Source organism: Erpetoichthys calabaricus, chromosome 11, assembly GCF_900747795.2.
Source record: "Erpetoichthys calabaricus chromosome 11, fErpCal1.3, whole genome shotgun sequence".
NCBI lineage: Eukaryota > Metazoa > Chordata > Cladistia > Polypteriformes > Polypteridae > Erpetoichthys > Erpetoichthys calabaricus.
The window spans coordinates 125,191,902-125,212,740 of NC_041404.2; the positions used below are offsets into that span (position 1 = coordinate 125,191,902).

At 37.7% G+C, this 20,839-nt stretch overlaps 2 protein-coding genes across 6 annotated transcripts in view; one reads left to right on the plus strand and one right to left on the minus strand.

The window, feature by feature from the left end:
• The window catches only part of nubp1 (nucleotide binding protein 1 (MinD homolog, E. coli)), a 50,020-nt gene extending 29,338 nt beyond the window's left edge, over nucleotides 1-20,682 (plus strand). For both annotated transcript variants that reach the window (XM_051933352.1, XM_028813851.2), the window contains exons 5-11: nucleotides 3,485-3,517; nucleotides 4,464-4,554; nucleotides 8,154-8,308; nucleotides 8,719-8,829; nucleotides 11,941-12,043; nucleotides 15,601-15,684; nucleotides 20,416-20,682. In XM_051933352.1, the coding sequence (XP_051789312.1) occupies nucleotides 3,485-3,517; nucleotides 4,464-4,554; nucleotides 8,154-8,308; nucleotides 8,719-8,829; nucleotides 11,941-12,043; nucleotides 15,601-15,684; nucleotides 20,416-20,459 (621 nt within the window). In that variant the 3' untranslated portion in view covers nucleotides 20,460-20,682. The remainder of the gene's footprint in view (nucleotides 1-3,484; nucleotides 3,518-4,463; nucleotides 4,555-8,153; nucleotides 8,309-8,718; nucleotides 8,830-11,940; nucleotides 12,044-15,600; nucleotides 15,685-20,415) is intronic.
• The window catches only part of LOC114660879 (Golgi apparatus membrane protein TVP23 homolog A-like), an 81,914-nt gene continuing 81,656 nt past the window's right edge, over nucleotides 20,582-20,839 (minus strand). For all 4 annotated transcript variants that reach the window (XM_051933355.1, XM_051933356.1, XM_051933354.1 and 1 more), the window contains one exon: nucleotides 20,582-20,800. In XM_051933355.1, coding sequence (XP_051789315.1) covers nucleotides 20,600-20,800 — 201 coding nt within the window. In that variant the 3' untranslated portion in view covers nucleotides 20,582-20,599. The remainder of the gene's footprint in view (nucleotides 20,801-20,839) is intronic.

Below are 20,839 nucleotides of genomic sequence, written 5' to 3' on the forward strand. Positions count from 1 at the left end.
ACAATCTAACCTTAATTGACAAAAAGGTTGCATCATCCTTTGTGCTGCTGAAAATAAGGAGGATGTATTCTTTGACAAAATATAATTGCACTCAAAACCAATGGCCTAATTTACATAAAACACATGGTACATCAGCATGACCAGATATCCAATTGATTAGGCTTGTAGAAAATCTTGTGTTACTTGCATGTATTTTATGAGGATACAACAGAAACTTTAAATATCAGTAGTGTCCATTGTATTGTATACATTTAAAAAAGCTTTTGATAAGGTGTCATAAAAAGCAAGCAGCAGAGGTTAAGAATAGGTGCAAATAGGTGCGTATTTGGTTTAAAAAGTGCAGTGAACAGAACTATTTTACTGAATTAAGTTATGTCAAAAGTGCTAGGTCCAAGTTATCTGTATAAATAACTTGTGTAAAAATTGGTAGTAAATGAATATTGATGAACACAAATTAAAAGGTTTACACAAAGTAATCCATAATTATTAAATATATAATTATGAATTCACCTGAGTTACCTGTTGATATTGTGGAGTAAACTGCCTTTAATCCACTGTGTGCCACTGAACTCTGAAAATGTTTTAAAGTGACTTTTTGCCACTCTGTGGCTTCCCTAATAAGTGTCTTTTTGATTGCTGAATTTTCACAGATTTCCTTTTGTAGCTGTTGTCTAGACAGTGTAATAAATCTTCTACTTCCTGATTTTTAAGCTGACAGTACTCAGATGGTGATCCAGACATTACAGACATACAGTAGTTCTGTAGTATTTGCCTAATCTTGTAATTTTTATCACTTCAGTGACTTCTTTAGAAAGCTTTGTCAGTTTTGCTGTTCTGAGTGAACTGGAGGTTTTATTCAGAAAATGTAACATTAATTTCACTGGTTCGAAGGCAGTGGCAGATGATAAAGCAACCATTTTCTTAATAGGACAGTTTTGTCACATCTGAAAACTTGGGGTTTACCAAAGCTAAATGGATGCAGCATATTTCAGTTTACTTTTGTCTTTTAAATTGTAATTTTTGAGAATGTGAATTTACACTAAAATAGATTTTCAAGTGAAAATAACCAAGGCATGTTTGAAAATATTTAAAGAGTCTTAATATCTTTGCAAGACACTGTACAACAAAGAAAAATGAAAACATCGTTGACACATGATGTTGATAGTCAACCAAGACCTTTACTGCTTCATAGTAAATATTAACATTTACTATTGTAGGAGCTGAGATCACCTTAAAGGTAGTTTGAATTAAACTCGCTAAGCTTTGGAGTATATCTTATAACAAGAAGAAGAGTCAAAAATTGTTCAAACATGGCACATCAAATGGCATGTACAAACTGAACAAAGAGAGAAAATTGATTCAGTATAATTTCTGGGGAACATAATGTGTTTTTCAAAGTGCAGAATGCATGTACAGTAGACCCCCGCGAAGTCGCAGACTCAGTTGTTGGCGGATTTTTCCTTAGAGCCTAACTATTAATTGTTAGCGGAAAGCGCAAATATCCTCTGAAATTTTTATGCCTTTTTTTGTGGCAATACTGTGCTGTAGAGTGAACAAGAAGCAACCGCTGAGGGAAACGTGATTTGGGATGATGAAAGTAGCCAATCTGAGAGCATTATTCATTTCTCCTTGCTGCTGATTGACTGCTGCCCTTTAATGCGTCTCCAGGTGAGTGGGTTTACCACCGCTGAGGAAAACGCAGTTTGGGATGGTGAAAGTAGCCAATCCGAGAGCGTTATTCATTTCTCATTGCTACTGATTGACTGCTGCCCTGTGACGCATCTCCAGCTGAGTGTCCTCGTGTTTTCCGTTTTGCTATTGTATTCATTTTGTTATTCTTAAACGCACAAGATGTCGCTGAAGTGCCCTGCTTCTAAGGCTTCTGGCACTGAGCCTAAGCGCCAGAAGAAGTTTAAAACACTCCAGGAGAATGTTGAACTACTGGATTTGCTCCGGGAACTAAAAGTTATGCTGCAGTAGCGTGCCACTATGGCATGAATAAAAGCATTGCACACTACATAAAGAAGAACGAAGCAACGATCTGGAGTACCGTATCTGTAAGTTTTTGTGATAGTGCCAAAAAGTTAACGACCATAAGGAATAAAAATATCGTCGGGATGGAATCTGCCTTGCCATTGTGGATCACTGACTGCAGGAAGAAGAACATCACCTTGGACGGTAACATCATCCGTGAGAAAGCACGGAAATTGTACCAGCAGTTCATAACAGGAGACAATGTAGAAACTTCCCATCACAATGTTCATGAAACCTATAAAGAAAAGCCAGCACGAACCCCCACCAGAAGAAGACCTGCCCAAAGATACGACTTCTCCTGAAGCGCCCTAAGAAGAGGCGCCACCCGAGGAGTTTTAAATCCTCTGCATCGTACTGCACAGCTACTTCATCATCATCATCAATATCATTCATCATTGGTGAGTACCCGTACATTTTACTGTATTTGAATTAAATGAAGTTATTATGTATTTACTCTACTTATAACAAAGAAACGACAGCGAATACCAAAGAAAACGCGCTTGCATGAATTACAGTTCGTATAGAGGTAACATCGGTATTTTACATTCTAGCACCGTGGGAGACATAGCAGTACAGTACTGTACAGTATACGGGTTTACCTTTACATTCTGTTTTTAGGTAATGTATTAAGCTGAGTTTACAACGAAATTAAAGTGCTTTGGGGCATACTGTATTTAGGGTTTAAACTATAAAAATAGGCATTTAAAAGGCATTTTTAAACCACATCCAAAAGTCGCGGATTTTCACAACTCGTAGGTGCTCTAGGAACGTGATCCCCGCGAGTTTTGGGGGTGTACTGTATATTTGTATGTGTGTGCTTATATACGTACAATGTAAATGTAATCGGTAGGAGAAAAGATAGTGTTGTAGTATCTACAAATCAAGAAGTTGGATTGAAATTAAGAAGGTCTATAAAAGGATTCATTCTACAGATAACACAAATGAGAAATGGTAGAATACAAATACAAAATTCACAGAATGGAAAACAAACTGTGCTGCGTCTATATTCATGATATAGAGGACCTCGTTGAAGCTTTTTCAGCCTTTTTTTCCCATGGAGTAACTTATTTGCATGTCATTCATTAAAAATGTATTGGCTTCTACCATCCAGTAGTGTACTACCTTCTGTTCTGGTTTAAATAGAAATGGGATATAGATTTTTCTTACTGCCAGGACTTTGTTGGCTTCTTTCTTTCTCTTGTGACAATCCCTTTGTCTTCAAATTCCAGTCTTAACCAGGCACCCTTTTAGAATGACTGTATTTAAAGTACATGGATTTATTGAAATATTTCAAATTCTTTCACCATTACTTGTTTACCAATAATACTATGTACAAATATAGGTATCTTAAGATATTTTATAGTGTTGCATTGTGTAAATCAAATAAACCATCTGTTGAATTCTGTTAGACCACAGAATCCTTGTAATGACATATATTTTTTGTTTCCAGGTTCACCAAAGTGGCTCAGGATGGTCTCCAGTGGTAATTATTTGTTTATTTATTTAACAAACTACAAAGAGTTCCACTAAGTTTAGAAGCAAGTAATGATTTAGCAGGTTGGTAATAAAAATCTGCACAGCACAATTCCAAAAATGAATGTTAAAATGCTATGTAAAATGTATAGCAAATCTACCCATGTGACCTTATTAGAGATCCTGTCAACGCAACAATGTGCCTATACATTGACTGGATATTTTACACAATTTTTAGTGTTATTACTGGTCTAACGAGATGAGTTGCAATCAAGTCATACCAGAAAATACTTTCTGTATCATTGTAATACCCTAGGGATCACCTTTAACGTTTTTTTGGCTGTGTTGCATACTTATACTTTAGTGGATAATATAGCAAAGGATAACTGATGTAATCATTATTTGGTAGCCTGTTATGTTTCCTCTTACCAGCATCCCACTCAAGAATGTACACATTTGGGTCTAGACCCAGACTATTTAACTTTATGTTCTTTCTGAATTGTAGCTTTTAACTAAAGTTGCTATTTGATGATCATGTAGCAAATCAGTCTAAAGGCTAAAGCTTTCAATGGTAAAGTCAAGCGTTGGTCAAATGTTGCCATCTTTTTTGCTTAGCCAATTGTAGTGGCTGTACAGAAAGGTGGGGCCTGAATATGAGAGAGAATCCAGTTGATGCCACAAGGAAGCACTCTATTTGTGTGGAGGTCTCTCTGTAGCTAAGAATGGAAGTTCTTCTATTGCTCCTATTGTTGAGAAACTGTTTCTGAGGGCCTTTTTAATCCAAAAGTCATGGGATTGCAGCTGACCACTGGCACTTACCTCAGTGCAAAATGTGTGACCTGGGATATATCATGGTTCAATTCCATGTGTGTGTATGTTTTGTTCGGGACAGTATCAGTCTTAACCATTTAGTTAGTTGACCAAATGCAGCATTTTTCTTAAACTTTCTTTTTCAGTATGTTGAAGACAATCTATCAGTGATGTCAATTGGTTTCCTGCTTGGTAGTCCAGATGATGCCGTTATCTGGCGGGGTCCAAAAAAGAATGGTTTGTAATTTTGACATTTACATTGTAATGTAATATTTGTAAGTAAATATATAGGTTTCATATTCAATGCATTGTACTTTAGATGAATGTAGTAATCTTATATTTCTGTTCCATGGTACCTTTTCTAGTGCTCACAAGGATGCTGAATTCAATATCCTTCTCCCAATATATTCTCATGTGTACAAAGTACAATGTGATTCTTATTTGCAGGTGTTCCTGAGACTAGTGAGATTAGCATACAACAGCAAACAATGCCAATAATTGTTTAGCGGTCTGCACACACACAACCTGTCAAAAGTTTTTAAACACCCCATTTTTCTAGTTTATATTGAAATTTAAGTAGTTCAATTTCAGTTAATAACTTGAAATGGTGCAGTGGTAAGAGCTGAACTGTAAGAGGTTTATCAGAGCTCATCCCATCTGATGCACAGAGGGTGTCAATCCATTGAGAAGGACTTGCATACTTCAGAGAAGTCACAGCAGCTAGGAGCTGAACTGCTGTAAGTTAAAGAAAAAGGCTCCTTTTCAGAAAACAAGTAATGGGTTATTAAGTTGCAGCATTTTTGCAGTAATGAAAGTTAATTAAGGATTGAAAGTTGATGTAGTCAAAAACGGGTGTCTCAACTTTTGATGATTACTCACTAACCCACTTTCTGTATAAAAGACGTGTTGGAACAAACTGTTGCTGCTGCACCCACTGAAGCTTATCCAGGCAATATTGCACTGCATAGTGCTAACAAAATGGTGAGAAAAAGGCAATTGCCAAAGGAAGACAGACAAACAATTGTAAGCCTTGAAAGTGTAGGTCTTTTCTCTGAAGCCACAATAGAGCCAGCAGACCACTGTCTGAGAATCAACAGATTCCATGAAATTACATTGTGTTCAGTTTTTAGTAAACTTTCTAAAAATCTTTGTCAATTTACCACTTTGTACTATTTCACTTTACTTGAAATGCTTAATTTGTAATAACAACTGGAAAAATAGGGGTGCTCTAAAACGTTTGACTGGTGGTTTATATATTTAAATATGTATTGTTTATATAGTAGACTGCAATAGAAATGTTTTTTTTTTTCCCTTCAAAGGTGAAAAGCAAGAGCTGTTTCTCAGAAGCAACCATTGGTTATATAAAAATAGAAAAATCATTTTATAACAGTAGAGGGCATCATATTCATTAAAAACGCCCTGAAATGAAACATAGGACTCCTTGCCTGTAAGGAAGTAGACTCATATAATGCTTGGGTGTTTTGGTTAATCACATGATTGCAAGTTGTGGGCTTGTTGTTTATAAGGGAGTTTCCTACATTGATTATTTAAGTGGTATTTTCAAAACATGTCTAGCAATTAAGTAAAGATATGCATGTAATCTTTGCATTGCATTTTTTTCAGTATGTTAAAATTATGAACAATGTAAAATAAATAAAAATAAGTAGATATGGGCACATTTTCTAACCTATTACATATGCTGTGGAAAAATCAAAGTGCAAGAATGACTGACGACATTTGTTTTGAATATTTTTGGCCCATAGTAATTATCACCAGCTTCACTTCCTTATTGAGTCTTTGCCAGATGTGTCTATCAAGTGTAAGTTAGTAAGTCTGTTACTGGAAGTATTCACAGTCAAAATGATTCAGTTTGGCAGAGGCCTCCTAAAAAATAATAGTGTTTGTGACCTGTGACATATGAATAATCACAATTTGTGAAAAATATTTTACTGCCTAATCAACAAAGAAGAAAATAACATTAGTCAGGTCAGAGAATGTGAGGCATTGGTTATTTTTGCAGGTACGCCTCTTCAACTTGGATAATACGCTGCATGTTTGATGTTGGCAGATGTTTAAGTGGGATAACTCTTTTTGACATACCATTCGTGTATATTTGGTTTTTCAGAGTTGTGTCTTTTGAACTCTGCCACATTCATGTTCGCCTTGAACTGAAATGATGCATAGTGAAAGAACAAGACAAAGCCTTGGTTGTTTACCAGCAAAAGTGTATTATTCAGTCCCTCTGAACACAATCTCAAAGGACGTGACAAAGCAGTATACAGAAGTTTTTGTTTTTACAGATACAAAGTAGAAGGGTTAATCGGTCTGATGAGATTGACTTAGCCACTGTTGTTATTTCATACTGTACATCCTAATGTGAAAACTCAGGCCTTGCTGTAGAATCAATACTTGTGTTTAATCTGTCATGAGGTTATCCTGTTGTCGTTTAGCACCTCACAAATCATCAGGCGAAAAATAACAGATTGACTGTCTTCTTGTATTGCTACTGATTCCAAATAAAAAAAAATGTTCCAGATGCAATTTGAATAAGAAAATTGATTGGGTTTGTTGTTCTTTTTGTAATGTTTTAAATGTTTTCCAGTTCTATATATTTCTTTTCACATAGTACTTTCCAGGTTAGGCAAGATTAACATATTGTATATTTATTCATGTAAACTAGATAAGTTCCCAAGTATTGCTTAAGTCAGATAAAGGAAAGGTGAAATGTAATTTTGAATTACATATAATGTTACCCTTAAACATGTTGGATATAGTATAGTGGAGGAATGATAATCCGTGTTATCAGGTGTAAATAGACAAAAAGGTACAAGATAAAGGGTCTGAGGCACCTGAAGGCAAACCCCGTATATTAAGATATGCAGAAGGCGTAAAAAAACATGTGGTACTACACAAATGATAAGTTGTAAATTCTGAAGACATTCTGCTTCTAAGATGGTGTCGGTCCCCTTTATGAGGAATCCTGGGAGGAAGAGGTGGGTCCAGGTGATCTGAACCCTGAAGTGACGTCAGACTGGAAGAGGTGTCAATCTTCCTTTCTGCAGAAGGAGACGAGTGTTATTAGATAGTGTCCCATTTTGTCTCAGCAGTAAATTACACTTACCTAAGCCCTTAGGTTGCTCCATAAGCACATGCGTGTAACACAGGTTTTGCATCAACTACTAAAGGGGAGACAAACTTAAAACACATTGAGCAGAGCTTCATCAGTACCAAAATGGAGCAGTTCTAGTCCAACGTAGAAAGCTTCACATAAAGCCTCAAACATGCTTAGTGTTAACGGTGTGTAACACATTCAAATGAACTTTGCTAACATTGTTTCTCTGTACAGTACTGTAAATGTAATTCACATCTTTTTTTTCTTATCAACATTCAATCTGGAAATAGTTTTTTTTTTTTGTGTAATGTTTATGAAAAATATTCATAAATGTGTCCTACTGCAAAATGACTCCACCCTTTTTAGTTGTCAGCTTCATATTTCTAGGGAAGAAAACTGTATAGCAAGACATTATCAGAAACAATTGTCACCCTATATGCGAAACGACACACAGCATGGAACTATACAAACTTATTTTTATCAGTTTACATGTGATGTCATTCATGATAAGTAACTTCTCACATACTGCAGGTTTCAGAATCTTAACACAAAATTTAAGGGAGTATTTATAGATAAGCTAAGGAGTATATAGGTAGTAGATAGGCTTTGTTTGTTGCAGTATTTACTCTGAGCTTTACCTGTTTTTTAAAATAATAAATATTTATGCAATACTAGCAAAAATACTTTTTTTCGTTTGTGTGTGTGTGTGTGTATGATTATCTAGGTATGATCAAACAGTTTTTGCGAGATGTGGACTGGGGTGGTCTTGATTACTTGATTGTTGATACTCCACCTGGGACATCAGATGAACATCTTTCCATCGTTCAGTACCTAAGTGCAGCACAGATTGATGGAGCCGTGATTATCACCACTCCCCAGGTCAGGCCTGAACATTTTTTTTTTTTTTAATATTTCACAGGATTTTGTAGTTTTAATTAACTTGTTTAAAACAAAGAAAAGTTTGAAATTATTTCTATTATCTTTTTACGGTGTCCCAATGTTTCAATTATTTTATGCCCTTTACTCTTTTGACTTTTTCACTGTAGTTTTGTTTAAAAATGACTTTTTTTTATTCTGTGGCATGTACAACCACTCAGCCATCCCTTGTGTGAGCTCTTTTCTTTTTTGAAGCAACTGAGTTCCTTAGCTCAGAATATGGAACAGCAGAAACTCTTCCAGACTGTTTCACCAAACTTTAGCTTGGAGACAAAAAGCCAGTAAACCAATAGTTACATGTTAAAAAGTTCTTTTACTTTAAATTTTATATATTTTTTACCTATTTCTTACAGGAAGTCTCATTGCAAGATGTTCGTAAAGAAATCACTTTTTGTCGGAAGGTGAACTTGCCCATTATTGGTGTTGTTGAGAATATGAGTATTTTTATATGTCCAAAATGTAAGGTAGGTGTTCTCACTAAACATACAAGGGTTCTTTACTTTACTTTTGCTTCAGTCTAATATAATTTCTTCACAAACTGAATATAGGCAGGTCCATAAGTGTTTGGACAGTTGCAGAATTTTCATAATTTTGGCTCTGTACGTCACCATAGTGGATTTGAAACAAAGCAATCAAGATGTGATAGATTTTCGGCTATAATTCAAGGAGTTTAACAAAAATATTGTAAGAGCTGTTTAAAAAAGACAAGACATTTTTATACATGGTTCGCCTATTTTCAGGGAATTAGAAGTATTTGGACAAACTAACATAATCAGAAATACAATGATCATTTTCAATATTTGGTTGAAATGCTTTCTAGTCAATACCTGAAGTCTGAACCCATGGCCATCTCAGAGTGCTGGGTTTCCACTCTAGTGGTACTTTGTCAGGCATTTATTGCAGTTGTCTTAAGTTGCTGCTTGTTGGACTTTCTGCCATCATTTGTCTTTTAGCATGTCCAGTTGGGTTGAGGTCAGTTGACTGACTTGGCCTTTGAAGAATATTCCACTATTTTGCATTGGAAAGCACTTGGTTTACTGTCACAGTATGTTTTGGCTCATTGTCCATCTGTACTATGAAGTGTTGTCCTGTCACTTATCACTTTAGCAGCTTTTGTCTGAATCTGACCAGATAATATAGTTGAGTGCACTTCAGAATTCATCCTGCTACTTCTGCCAGTAGTCCTATCATCAATAAACACTTGCGAATGACTTCCGTTCACAGGTAGGCATGATCATCTCATAAAACTGCCTCCACAATGTTTCACAGATGATGTGCTATTCAATGGATCCTTAACCATTTATTTTCTTCTCCATAATCATTTCTTTCCAGCATTCTGGTTTATATTGATCTTAGTTTCCTTTACCCAAAGAGATTTTTTCCAGAACTGGACAGGCTTTTAAAAAATGTTTCTGTCAAAGTCTAATCTGTCCTTCCTATGCTTGAGGTTTACCAGTGGTTTGCAGCTTGTGATAAACCCTCAGTCTTTACTTTCATGAAGTCTTCTCTTGATTGTAGACTGTGGCAGCGATAGACCTACCTCCCATGTTTTGGCTAAATGTTGTGAAGGGGTTCTTCATTAATTATGCAATCTTCCAGCACAGTTGTCTCATGTGGTTTTCCAGACCTTTTGGTGTTGCCGAGTTCACCAATGTGTTTTCCTTCTTTTTAAGAATTTACCAAATGGTTGATTTGACCACTTGTCGTGTTTCTGTTATTGCTCTAAAGGGTTTGTTTTGATTTTTCAGCCCAATGATTGACTGTTTTTACTTGCATTAGCAGCTCTTTGGACTTCATATTCAGAGTTTACAGTGACAGCTTCCAAATTCAAATTCCACACTTGGAATCAACTCCAGACCCTTTACCTGCTTAATAGTTAAATAATTAATGAACTGCTCCCACTTGGTTATGGAACATCTTGTCAGTGAAATGTCCAAATACTTTTAAGCCCCTGGAAATATGGCATGTGCAGAAAATGGCTGTCATTCCTAAACAACTCATACGCTATTTTTGGTAAACCCCTTGAATTACAGCTGAAAGTCTACACTTCAATCACATAATGATTACTTTATTTCATATCCATTGTGGTGGCATACAGAGCCAAAATTATGAAACTTGTGTCACTGTCCAAATACTTATGGACCTGACTGTATGGATAGATAGATATTTTATTAATCCCAAGGGGAAATTCACATACTCCAGCAGCAGCATACTGATAAAGAAACAATATTAAATTAAAGAGTGATAAAAATGCAGGTGAAAACAGACCATAACTTTGTACAGTGGAACCTCGGTTCACGACCATAATTCGTTCCAAAACTCTGGTTGTAAACCGATTTGGTCGTGAACCGAAGCAGTTTCCCCCATAGGATTGTATGTAAATACAATTAATCCGTTCCAGACCATACAAACTGTATGTAAATATATATTTTTTGAAGTTTTTAAGCACAAATATAGTTAAACCATAGAATGCACAGCGTAATAATAAACTAAATGTAAAAACATTGAATATCACTGAGAAAACCTTGAACAACAGAGAAAACTAACACTGCAATAGTTCGCGCTATAGCGCTACCAACCGCTGGCTAAAAACACTTTATTTAATGAGTTTTAAGCACAGGGAAAAAATGAACATTTGAAAAAATCCGAAATTAAAAAACCACCAAGAAAAGTAACATTGCAACAATGCACAGTACGAACCGATCGCTGTAAACAGAAGTGAAAACAAAATCAAGCCCAGTGCATTCTTTAACTGCCTTCCTACCTTATGCGTCCAGCTCTCTCTGTCACGCTGCCTGTGTGTGTGCGTCTGTTTCTTTCGTGCTGCCTGTGTGTGTGTGTGCGTGCGTGTGTGTGCGTGTGTGTGTGTGTCGCGCGCTCTCTCTCTCTTGCTCGCTGCACAGGAAATACACAGGGAGAGACTGAACATGTACAAACCGAAAGGGAAACTGGCTTGTTCGTATACCGAGTGTGTGGTCATGAACCGAGGCAAAAGTTTGGCGAACTTTTTGGTTGTAAACCGATTTGTACGTGTGCTGAGACGTTCGTGAACCGAGGTTCCACTGTATAATGTTAACGTTTACCCCCCGGGTGGAATTAAAGAGTCGCATAGTGTGGGGGAGAAACGATCTCCTCAGTCTGTCAGTGGAACAGGACATTGACAGCAGTCTGTCGCTGAAGCTGCACCTCTGTTTGGAGATGATACTGCTTAGTGGATGCAGTGGATTGTCCATGATTGACAGGAGCCTGCTCAGTGTCCGTTGCTCTGCCACAGATGTCAAACTATCCAGCTCCATGCCTACAATATAGCCTGCCTTCCTTACCAGTTTGTCCAGGCGTGAGGCGTCCTTCTTCTTTATGCTGCCTCCCCAGCACGCCACTACGTAGAAGAGGGCACTTGATTCAGACCAAACATTTTTGCTTGAAAACTAACCACACTACTAAAACCGTTTAAAAAGCTTAATAACATAAGTTCCCATATCTGTTAAATGTTCCTTTCCCAGTAAACTAACTGTGGAGTTTAGTTCTGCTAAGTAACTGCCCCATTATAATACTGCATTTCATTTATTTTGTAGAAGAGCTCTGAGATCTTTCCTCCGACTACTGGGGGTGCAGAGAAGATGTGCCAGGAACTGAACATTCCACTGCTTGGGAAAGTGCCTTTAGATCCACAAATAGGTATGCCAAACAAATCAAATGAATTTGCTAATCCCTTATTAACAACAGTTTTGACACAACAGCTTTGCCGATGATTAGGGACCAGATTTTGGTTTTCTGTTTGCCAGTAAGTTAAGCTCATGTTTCTGTCTTGAAGATGCAGGCCACACATACCCAGCCATGATTAAATTATTAAGTCATCTTTAACTCAGTAATATTTTGACTCTTTGCAAGTCAAACATACAAATCTCTTTCTGTCTGTGAGTTTGATTGTAACAACATGTTTCTATTACATTTTTAATTATTGTAGCACTGGAGAGTGGTAAAGTGTTACATATTGGCTGGACATGCAAGTAGGAGCATCACTCTACTCTGTACACATGGCAATATTATGATGACTGCACTTAGCAATCAGATATTTTGATCAGTTATTTAATTTTTGTCTTATGCAAGGCAGCAGTTTAGTTTAACACACTTTTTGATAAGCTGTGTGAGTGTTATGATTGGAAGAGAGTTTTTGCTTCTTTTTTTTTTGCATTTGGGTACAAACAGATTGATTGGTGGAATGTTCTTTCTTATGTTCACAATGCAACACTACTTTTTATGCTTTTGAATATATGGCACACCCAAAATTTTTAGAATCCCAGCATTCTTTGCTTCCTTGTTACATGTGTATAGTAGTAAGTATCTGTGACATGGCCTAAAGCAGTGTTTCTGAAAAGGGGGTGGGGGACACATGACTGAAGATGATCAAATCAATCGGCGGCCCAGTGATAAAGTGGTTAATACTGCTGCTTCACAGTGCACGGGATATGGATCAGCTTTTGGCCTGTCAATGCCTATCTATGTACAGTTGTATGTCATTGGTGTATTCACGTTGGGTCTGTTGGGGTACGCCAGTTTACTACCACACCTCAAAGATGTTTCCACTGGGTTAATTGGTAACTAAGATGTTATGAAATTCATGTATATGCTTTATGTTGGACTTGTCAAGGTTAGCTTTAAATGAATGATAAGCAAACACACAATCATATATCTATACAGTAATCCCTCCTCCATCGCGGGGGTTGCGTTCCAGAGCCACCCGCGAAATAAGAAAATCCGCGAAGTAGAAACCATATGTTTATATGGTTATTTTTATATTGTCATGCTTGGGTCACAGATTTGCGCAGAAACACAGGAGGTTGTAGAGAGACAGGAACGTTATTCAAACACTGCAAACAAACATTTGTCTCTTTTTCAAAAGTTTAAACTGTGCTCCATGACAAGACAGAGATGACAGTCTCACAATTAAAAGAATGCAAACATATCTTCCTCTTCAAAGGAGTGCGCGTCAGGAGCAGAGACTGTCAGAAAGATAGAGAGGAAAGCAAACAAATCAATAGGGCTGTTTGGCTTTTAAGTATGCGAAGCACCGCGGCACAAAGCTGTTGAAGGCAGCAGCTCACACCCCCTCCGTCAGGAGCAGACAAAGAGAGAGAGAGAGAGAGACAGAGAAAAACAAACATCAAAAATCAATACGTGCCCTTCAAGCTTTTAAGTATGCGAAGCACCGTGCAGCATGTCGCTTCAGGAAGCAGCTGCACAGAAGGTAGCAACGTGAAGATAATCTTTTAGCATTTTTAGACTAGCGTCCCTATCGTCTAGGTGTGCAAACAGCCCCCCTGCTCAATCCCCCTACATCAGGATCAGAGAAAGTCAGCGCAAGAGAGAGAGAGAAAAGTAAGTTGGGTAGCTTCTCAGCCATCTGCCAATAGCGTCCCTTGTATGAAATCAACTGGGCAAACCAACTGAGGAAGCATGTACCAGAAATTAAAAGACCCATTGTCCGCAGAAATCCGCGAACCAGCAAAAAATCCGCGATATATATTTAAATATGCTTACATATAAAATCCGCAATAGAGTGAAGCCGCGAAAGGCGAAGCGCGATATAGCGAGGGATTACTGTATCTTTATGTATTGTGAACATCCCTGCCCGGATCACATACAGACACTTAAGGACACAAGTACCAAAGCACACGTGATTTTATTTATACAGTTCCAACAAGCACACCAATACGCTTTACTTTTCTTTTTCTTTCTTTCTTTCTTTCTTTCTTTCTTTCTTTCTTTCTTTCTTTCTTTCTTTCTTTCTTTCTTTCTTTCTCTCTCTCTCTCTCTCTCTCTCTCTCTCTCTCTCTCTCTCTCTCTCTCTCTCTCTCTCTCTCTCTCTCTCTCTCTCTCCTCCACTCTCCCTCCGGCAAGCTTCGTCCTCCTCCTCCCAACTCTGGCTCCCGGAGTATTGTCTGCTGGCCCCTTATATAGGGCACCCGGAAGTGCTCCAGTTGCCTGATTATGTGTTTCCGGCAGCATGACCAACTGGGGTTAGAACCTCGACTTACATCTTAATTGCATATAATGTGACACACAATGCTGAAGGAGAAAGTTGTGCTAGCAGCAACCTCTGCAAAGTTATCAGGGTTTGCGTGTTTCTTAAGGTAAACTGATCGAAAATATGAAGTGGCAGAAAGAAAAAGAAGACCAGCGACATCTGTAGAGTGTGGAGGAAATCGCTGATGCCAATTATGTGACAGAATGGCAGCTTCTGCTTGTACTCACAAGATATCAAGGCTGGAAACTTGTTTATGAGATGACCAGAGGTCTGCATGTTTCCTAATTTAAAACATATTTTTTTAAGTAAATCATTCAGTTTAAACTAAAAAATATATAATTTTTTTGGAACTTGCTCTAATAAAACAGTACAGAAATAGAAGGTTGAAAGTGGAGATGCAGGGTACATACATGACAGTGCTGAAATGAAAATGGTGTTTTCAAGATTTTGTTTCAAAAACTAGTTCATTTGGGCTGATATAACTTTTTAGGAGAATCATTCTGAAAACAAAAATAATTATTTGTTCTGGATCAGAAAATCAGTAAACCCACCTTTTGGTGAAATGGGCTTGAGTTTATCCTTGCATTTTTCTAATCTGCTCACCCAGTTCCTGGTCACAAAGAGCTAATACCCACCCAAGGACAGGCAGGAGATAACACAACACTCTCAGGCATAGCTAATCCAAATCAGCATTCCAGGGAAATATGCAAACCCCAGCAGCATTAGAACTAACCTTGGGTAAGGTGTCATCACAGAGCCCACTCATGCACACCTCTACACTCCATCTCAGAGAGACAATTTACAATGGCCAGTTAACCTTTAGTAGATTCAGAGCATTTTCAGACCCCTTGTCTTTCTGCATACTTTATTGTGGAATTAATTTTCAGTGGATGCATTTTCCTAGTTTTGGCCATCAATCTACACTTAATGACCCATAATGATAAAGTGAAGGGTCTTCAGAAAAGTTTGCAAAAATATATTAAAGTCAAAAAACAAAGTCTCTCGTTCATGCATGTATTCCAACACTTTGTTGAGGCACTCATAATAATGGTTTTAATTCTTTTGGAACTCATTTTAAGAACTTGAACTGCAAGGAAAACAATGTTTTTGAGTTCCTCTTAATTTTAGTTTCAGAAAATTTTATTTTAGTAAAATCAGCACATATCCACTTCCTTTGCAATTTGCTTCTTGTTTTTTGTTTTTACAGGGAAGAGCTGTGATGAAGGAAAGTCATTTTTAACAGAATGTCCAGATTCTCCTGCAACTGTTGCATACAGAAATATTATTCAGAGTAAGTACAAAAGAAAGAAATAAAATGTGCTTTGTGAAGAACATCAAAATCAAATAACCTCCAAGTTCATTTTCATGTAAAATATACAGTATTGTAAAATCCTAGACACCAGGAATGGAATACATCCCTACTTTTGCATTTTCACTGTGACCAACATACAGTGCTCCTATGTCTAGGGATAGCAGTACTTAATGGTCAGACTATAGCAACATTCTGAAAGCAAAGCCAGCTAAGGTAAGCATGGGGATGGGAATGAGGTCAAGGAAGAGACTTACCAAACCTGAACACTTCTTGATAGAAACTGTAGCAAAGGCAACAAATAGCCAGCAGCACACAACATTCTAAAATATGACATCAGGTACTATTAGGAAAGACCACTGTATACAGCTCACTGCATTTGCATTCTCCTGTTTCCTTTGTTCTGATAAAGAAACAATAAAACATGCCATAATTCTGCAGCTTTTTTTGTACATTCAGATATCTGTTTTAAACTCAAAAGGCTGCTGTTTGGATTAATACCAGTAATGAAGAGCAAACTTGCATATCCAAACTTACAATAAAGAAAATGTTATTTTTAAATGTTTGTTTTTCTCTGGAGGATTTCATCTTGTAAGCTAATCTGTGCTGGAAATCTAATTAGTTTATGTTGGACAAAGGTGAACAGAAAAAAAGTATTTGCATAAACAAAACAAAAACAGTTTAGAATGACTATCTATTGTAGAAAAACATAGTCTTTGGAAAAAGAATGGTGCTGAAAAGAGTGGACAGCCCCGGACATGACTTGAACAGAAGTAAACAGTTGGGCTTGGGTTAGTTAACTTTACAGAGAGGCATAACCGTACAGCCGCTGATAATTTAACTCAGGAAATGGGCTGCAACTATGGTGAGAAATATAAAACTAGGGGGTAGGGGGTGGGCCAAAAGACCAAAATCCATGGATCCTTTCTCCAGGTGTCAAAAATGGAATCTGGCTATGAAAATGATGTGGGTTTGATTTTGCGGTACAGTTGAAGTCAGACTTTTACATACACTTAGATTGAATTCTTTAAAACTCACTTTATAACCCCTCCACAGATTTTATATAAACTATAAATTTGACATATCATTTAAGACATCTATTAATTTTTTCCACTAGTGTTCAGACCCTATATCACAATTCCAGTGGATCACAAGTTTACATACTATTTAATAACTGTGCCTTTAAACAGCTTGGAAATTTCCAGTAAATGATGTCAAGCCTTTAGGCAATTAGACAACTAGCTTCTGATAACCAGTTAGCCCAATTGAAGTCAACACGTGGATGTATGTTAAGGCCTGCCATCAAACTTGCTGCCTCTTTACTTGACATAATGGGAAAATCAAAAGAAATCAGCCAAGTCATCAAAAAATAAAAATTGTGGACTTCCACAAATCTGGTTCATCCTTGGGAACAATTTCCAAACACCTGAAGGTTCCATGTTCATCTGTACAAACAACAATACAGTACACACATATAAACACCATGGCACCACACAGCCATCATACCACCCAGGAAGGAGATGCATTCTGCCTCCTGGAGAGGAACGTACTTTGGCACAAAAAGTGCATATCAATCTCAGAACAACTGCAAAGGACCTTGTGAAGATGCTGGAGGAAACAAGTGGACAAGGAAGGAAGGAACAAAGCCTTTATTATCATTGTACCAGTACAATGAAATTGTGAAAGCTACAAGTGTAAGCAGTGCATGAAATAACGAACAAATATAAAAATCACGCTTCCTATGACAAATAAATCTCTATTATAAAGAAAAAAATCCTGAGATGAGACTTTTTCAGAGATATTTTCATGTCCCGCGCGACAAGACTTTGTGCCAAGAGATTTAACCACGCCTGGGGCCAGAAATAAAAGACAAAAGAGTAGAAGACAAAGTAGAACGTCGTAAAGAATTAAAAAACGTTGGTGTGATACACATGCAGAGCAGGTTAGAGATAATGAAAGTACTAAAATTCAAAAGTCTCAAAAAAATGATAGTAAAAATCGCATAGCGCAAACAAACGGAAATTATTACTCAGTGAAAAGAGATCGAATATATTGTTAGGATTTAAACTTAAAGTCGGAGATTTGTAGATTGTCTAATTCGTGTTGCCATCAGGGAAAAGTAGTGCTTCTTCCCAATGAAGAGGTATATCCGCGAGAATTAAAAGATTTGTTGTTTGGTGAAAGTGAAATTCACATACGTGAGTGGCAGAGATGCGAAGTGGCTGGCGTTTAGCGCGGGCCGGTGGAGTTGATGAGCGAAGCCCCCTAGTACCATACATAAATAAATAAGGGACAGAAAATATTCACTAAACTAATCGTCATACATACAAAAACAAATTGAAACAGTTCTATGAGTTTTTAAAGTTTAAAATTCTGATGGCCCAAGGATAAAACCGCCTGCTGGAGTGCAGTAGAATGAACAGTGAGTGGCCAGGATAGGAAGGGTCTTTAATGATTTTCCTTGCTCTGAGGAGGCACTAGAGAGATCTTCCAGGAAGGGCAGAGGGCAGCCAATGATTTTCTCTGCCATGGACCTTCCTGTCTGCTGCTGTACAGCCATCATGCCATGTTGAAATGCAGTATGCTAAAACACTCTTGGTGGTGGAGTGGTAGAAGGTCAACAGCAGCTTCTCCTTCATTTGCATTCTCCTGAGAAGTCTCAGGAAATGCAGTCGCTGCTGGGATTTTTGACAACTGCTAGAGTGTTTGTTGTCAAGGACAGGTCTTCTGAAATGCAAGTTCCCAGTAACTTAAAGGAGATGACCCTCTCCACCAGGTCCCCATTGATGTATAGAGGGGCTGGCTCTGCTCAGTGCCTCCTGAAGTCCATGACCATGTTTTTAGTTTTGCGGGTGTTGTTCCTGAAGCACCACACTGAGACAAGTGAAAGAACACCATCCCAACTGTCAAGCATCGGGGTGGGAGCATCATGTTGTAGGAGTGCTTTGCTGCAGAAGGGACTGGTGCACTTCACAAAATAGATGGCATCATGAGGAAAGGAAATGATGTAGATATACTGCAGCAACAATTCAAGAGGAAGTTGAAGCTCAGTCAAAAATGGATCTTCGAAATGGACAATGACCCCAAGCATAACTCCAGTGTTGTGGCAAATTGGCTTAAGGACAGCAAGGTTAAGGTATTGCAATGGCCATCACAAAGCCCTGACCTCAGTCCGATTGAAAGTTTGTGGGCAGAACTGAAAAAGTGTGTGTGAGCAAGGAGGCCTATGAACCTGTCCCAGTTACACCAGTTATGTCTAGAGGAATGGACCAAAGTTCAAGCAACTTATATTAAAAAGCTTCTGGAAGGCTACTCATGTTTGGCCCAGGTGAAACAATTTAAAGGCAATTCTGCCAGATATTAACAAAGTGTATGTAAAGTTTTGACCTACTGGAATTGTGATATAGTCAATAAAAAGTGAAATACTCTGTGAACGCTGTTGGAGAAAATTACTTAAACGATATGCCAAATTTATAGTTTAGTACAAAATCTGGTTGTGAAGTGATTTGTAAAGAATTCACCCCAAGTCTTGTAAATGTCTGACTTCAACTATATATGACAGAGTACTATTTGAATGCTAAAGGATGTCCATCCATCCATTATCCAACCAGCTATATCCTAACTACAGGGTCACGGGGGTCTGCTGGAGCCAATCCCAGCCAACATGGCACAAGGCAGGAAACAAACCCGGGCAAGGCACACACACCAAGCACACACTAGGGACAAATTAGGATCGCCAATGCACCTAACCTGCATGTCTTTGGACTGTGGGAGGAAACCCAGGCAGACACGGGGAGAACGTCCAAACTCCACGCAGGGAGGACCCAGGAAGTGATCCCAGGTCTCCTTACTGCGAGGCAGCAGCGCTACCCACTGCAGCACCGTGCCGCCCTGCTAAAGGATGTCCCCATGTCATTTCAGATTGGGGGAGTCCCTTCTTGGGACCTCTGTCAATAGGCATATTTAAAATCATAATGTTTTATGCAACAAAGCTAGAAATGTCTTAGTACGGTTCCAAGAACAGAGGAGTGAATTCAGATTAATGTAATGCTTTTACTTGTCACTTGCTCTCACTCCAGTGAAGCATTTATATATTAAGACGCAAAAAGTTAATAAGCAGAAGTACATCACCACCAAAACCAGCGCTGGTGTGATCCAATGCCGTCTTAATGTGGGAGCCCCGCTGTACTGCATTTAGGACAGACAGGTTTGAGAGCAAATGTGAGAGACGCAGCTCATTGCTAGAAGAGGAAGTGGCCACTAAGATGTGTCATTTTCCCCCCACTGTTAAATGAAGTTCACTTCTAGCACTACAAATGGAAGTTTGTATTCCAGTCTACTGGACAGCGACACGTATACAAAAAGGAGGTTGTACAGTTCTGTTGTGCTTTTTTTTTCTGGGTATAATATGGTCATTCTTCTCAGGATTCAAACAAGTCAGGATTATTTTTTTTAATTATTCAGCTTACTTGTTTTTGGCTTTAACCACCTCAACCAGTCTAAAAATTCTGACTGTAGACAAAAACTTGCAGATTTAGCAATTAAGTGTTGTCAAGTGCTGAGCACAGCCACACTTATTTTCTTAGCATTTCATATCATGTATTACCTTTTACAAGACCCTTGGATAATCTTCAGTATTGTTGTACAGCAAGGCTACTGAATTATAATTTGCCAACTGTTTAAATTGCTTTTTTTTCCCCTCTTCCCTTACAGGTGTGAAGGAATATTGCTCCAGCCATAAAGTGAGCGACAAATAAAGCATTCATTCATACAAGAAATCCACAAAATGCAAATTCAACAACAAAAAAAAAAGACTAAACTATGGAAATGAAGAATTAAACATATAATTGTGTCCATGTAACATAAAACTGATCCAATGTAATCAAAACAAATTAATTTATTGGAAAGAAAATAAATATTTTAAACAGTCCTTTTTATGTAACAGTAGATATTTTTGCAATAATAAAAAATATACTTTAATGAATTCTCTCATTTTGATGTATATTGTAGCATGAAATCCAAATGCACCATTTATGTTGGACACACTTAATAAATTCAGTCTTGTGATGCTGAAATCCATCTGCCACATTTGATTATCCTATAAAAATAAAATTAAAATAATGAAAAAAGAGAGAAA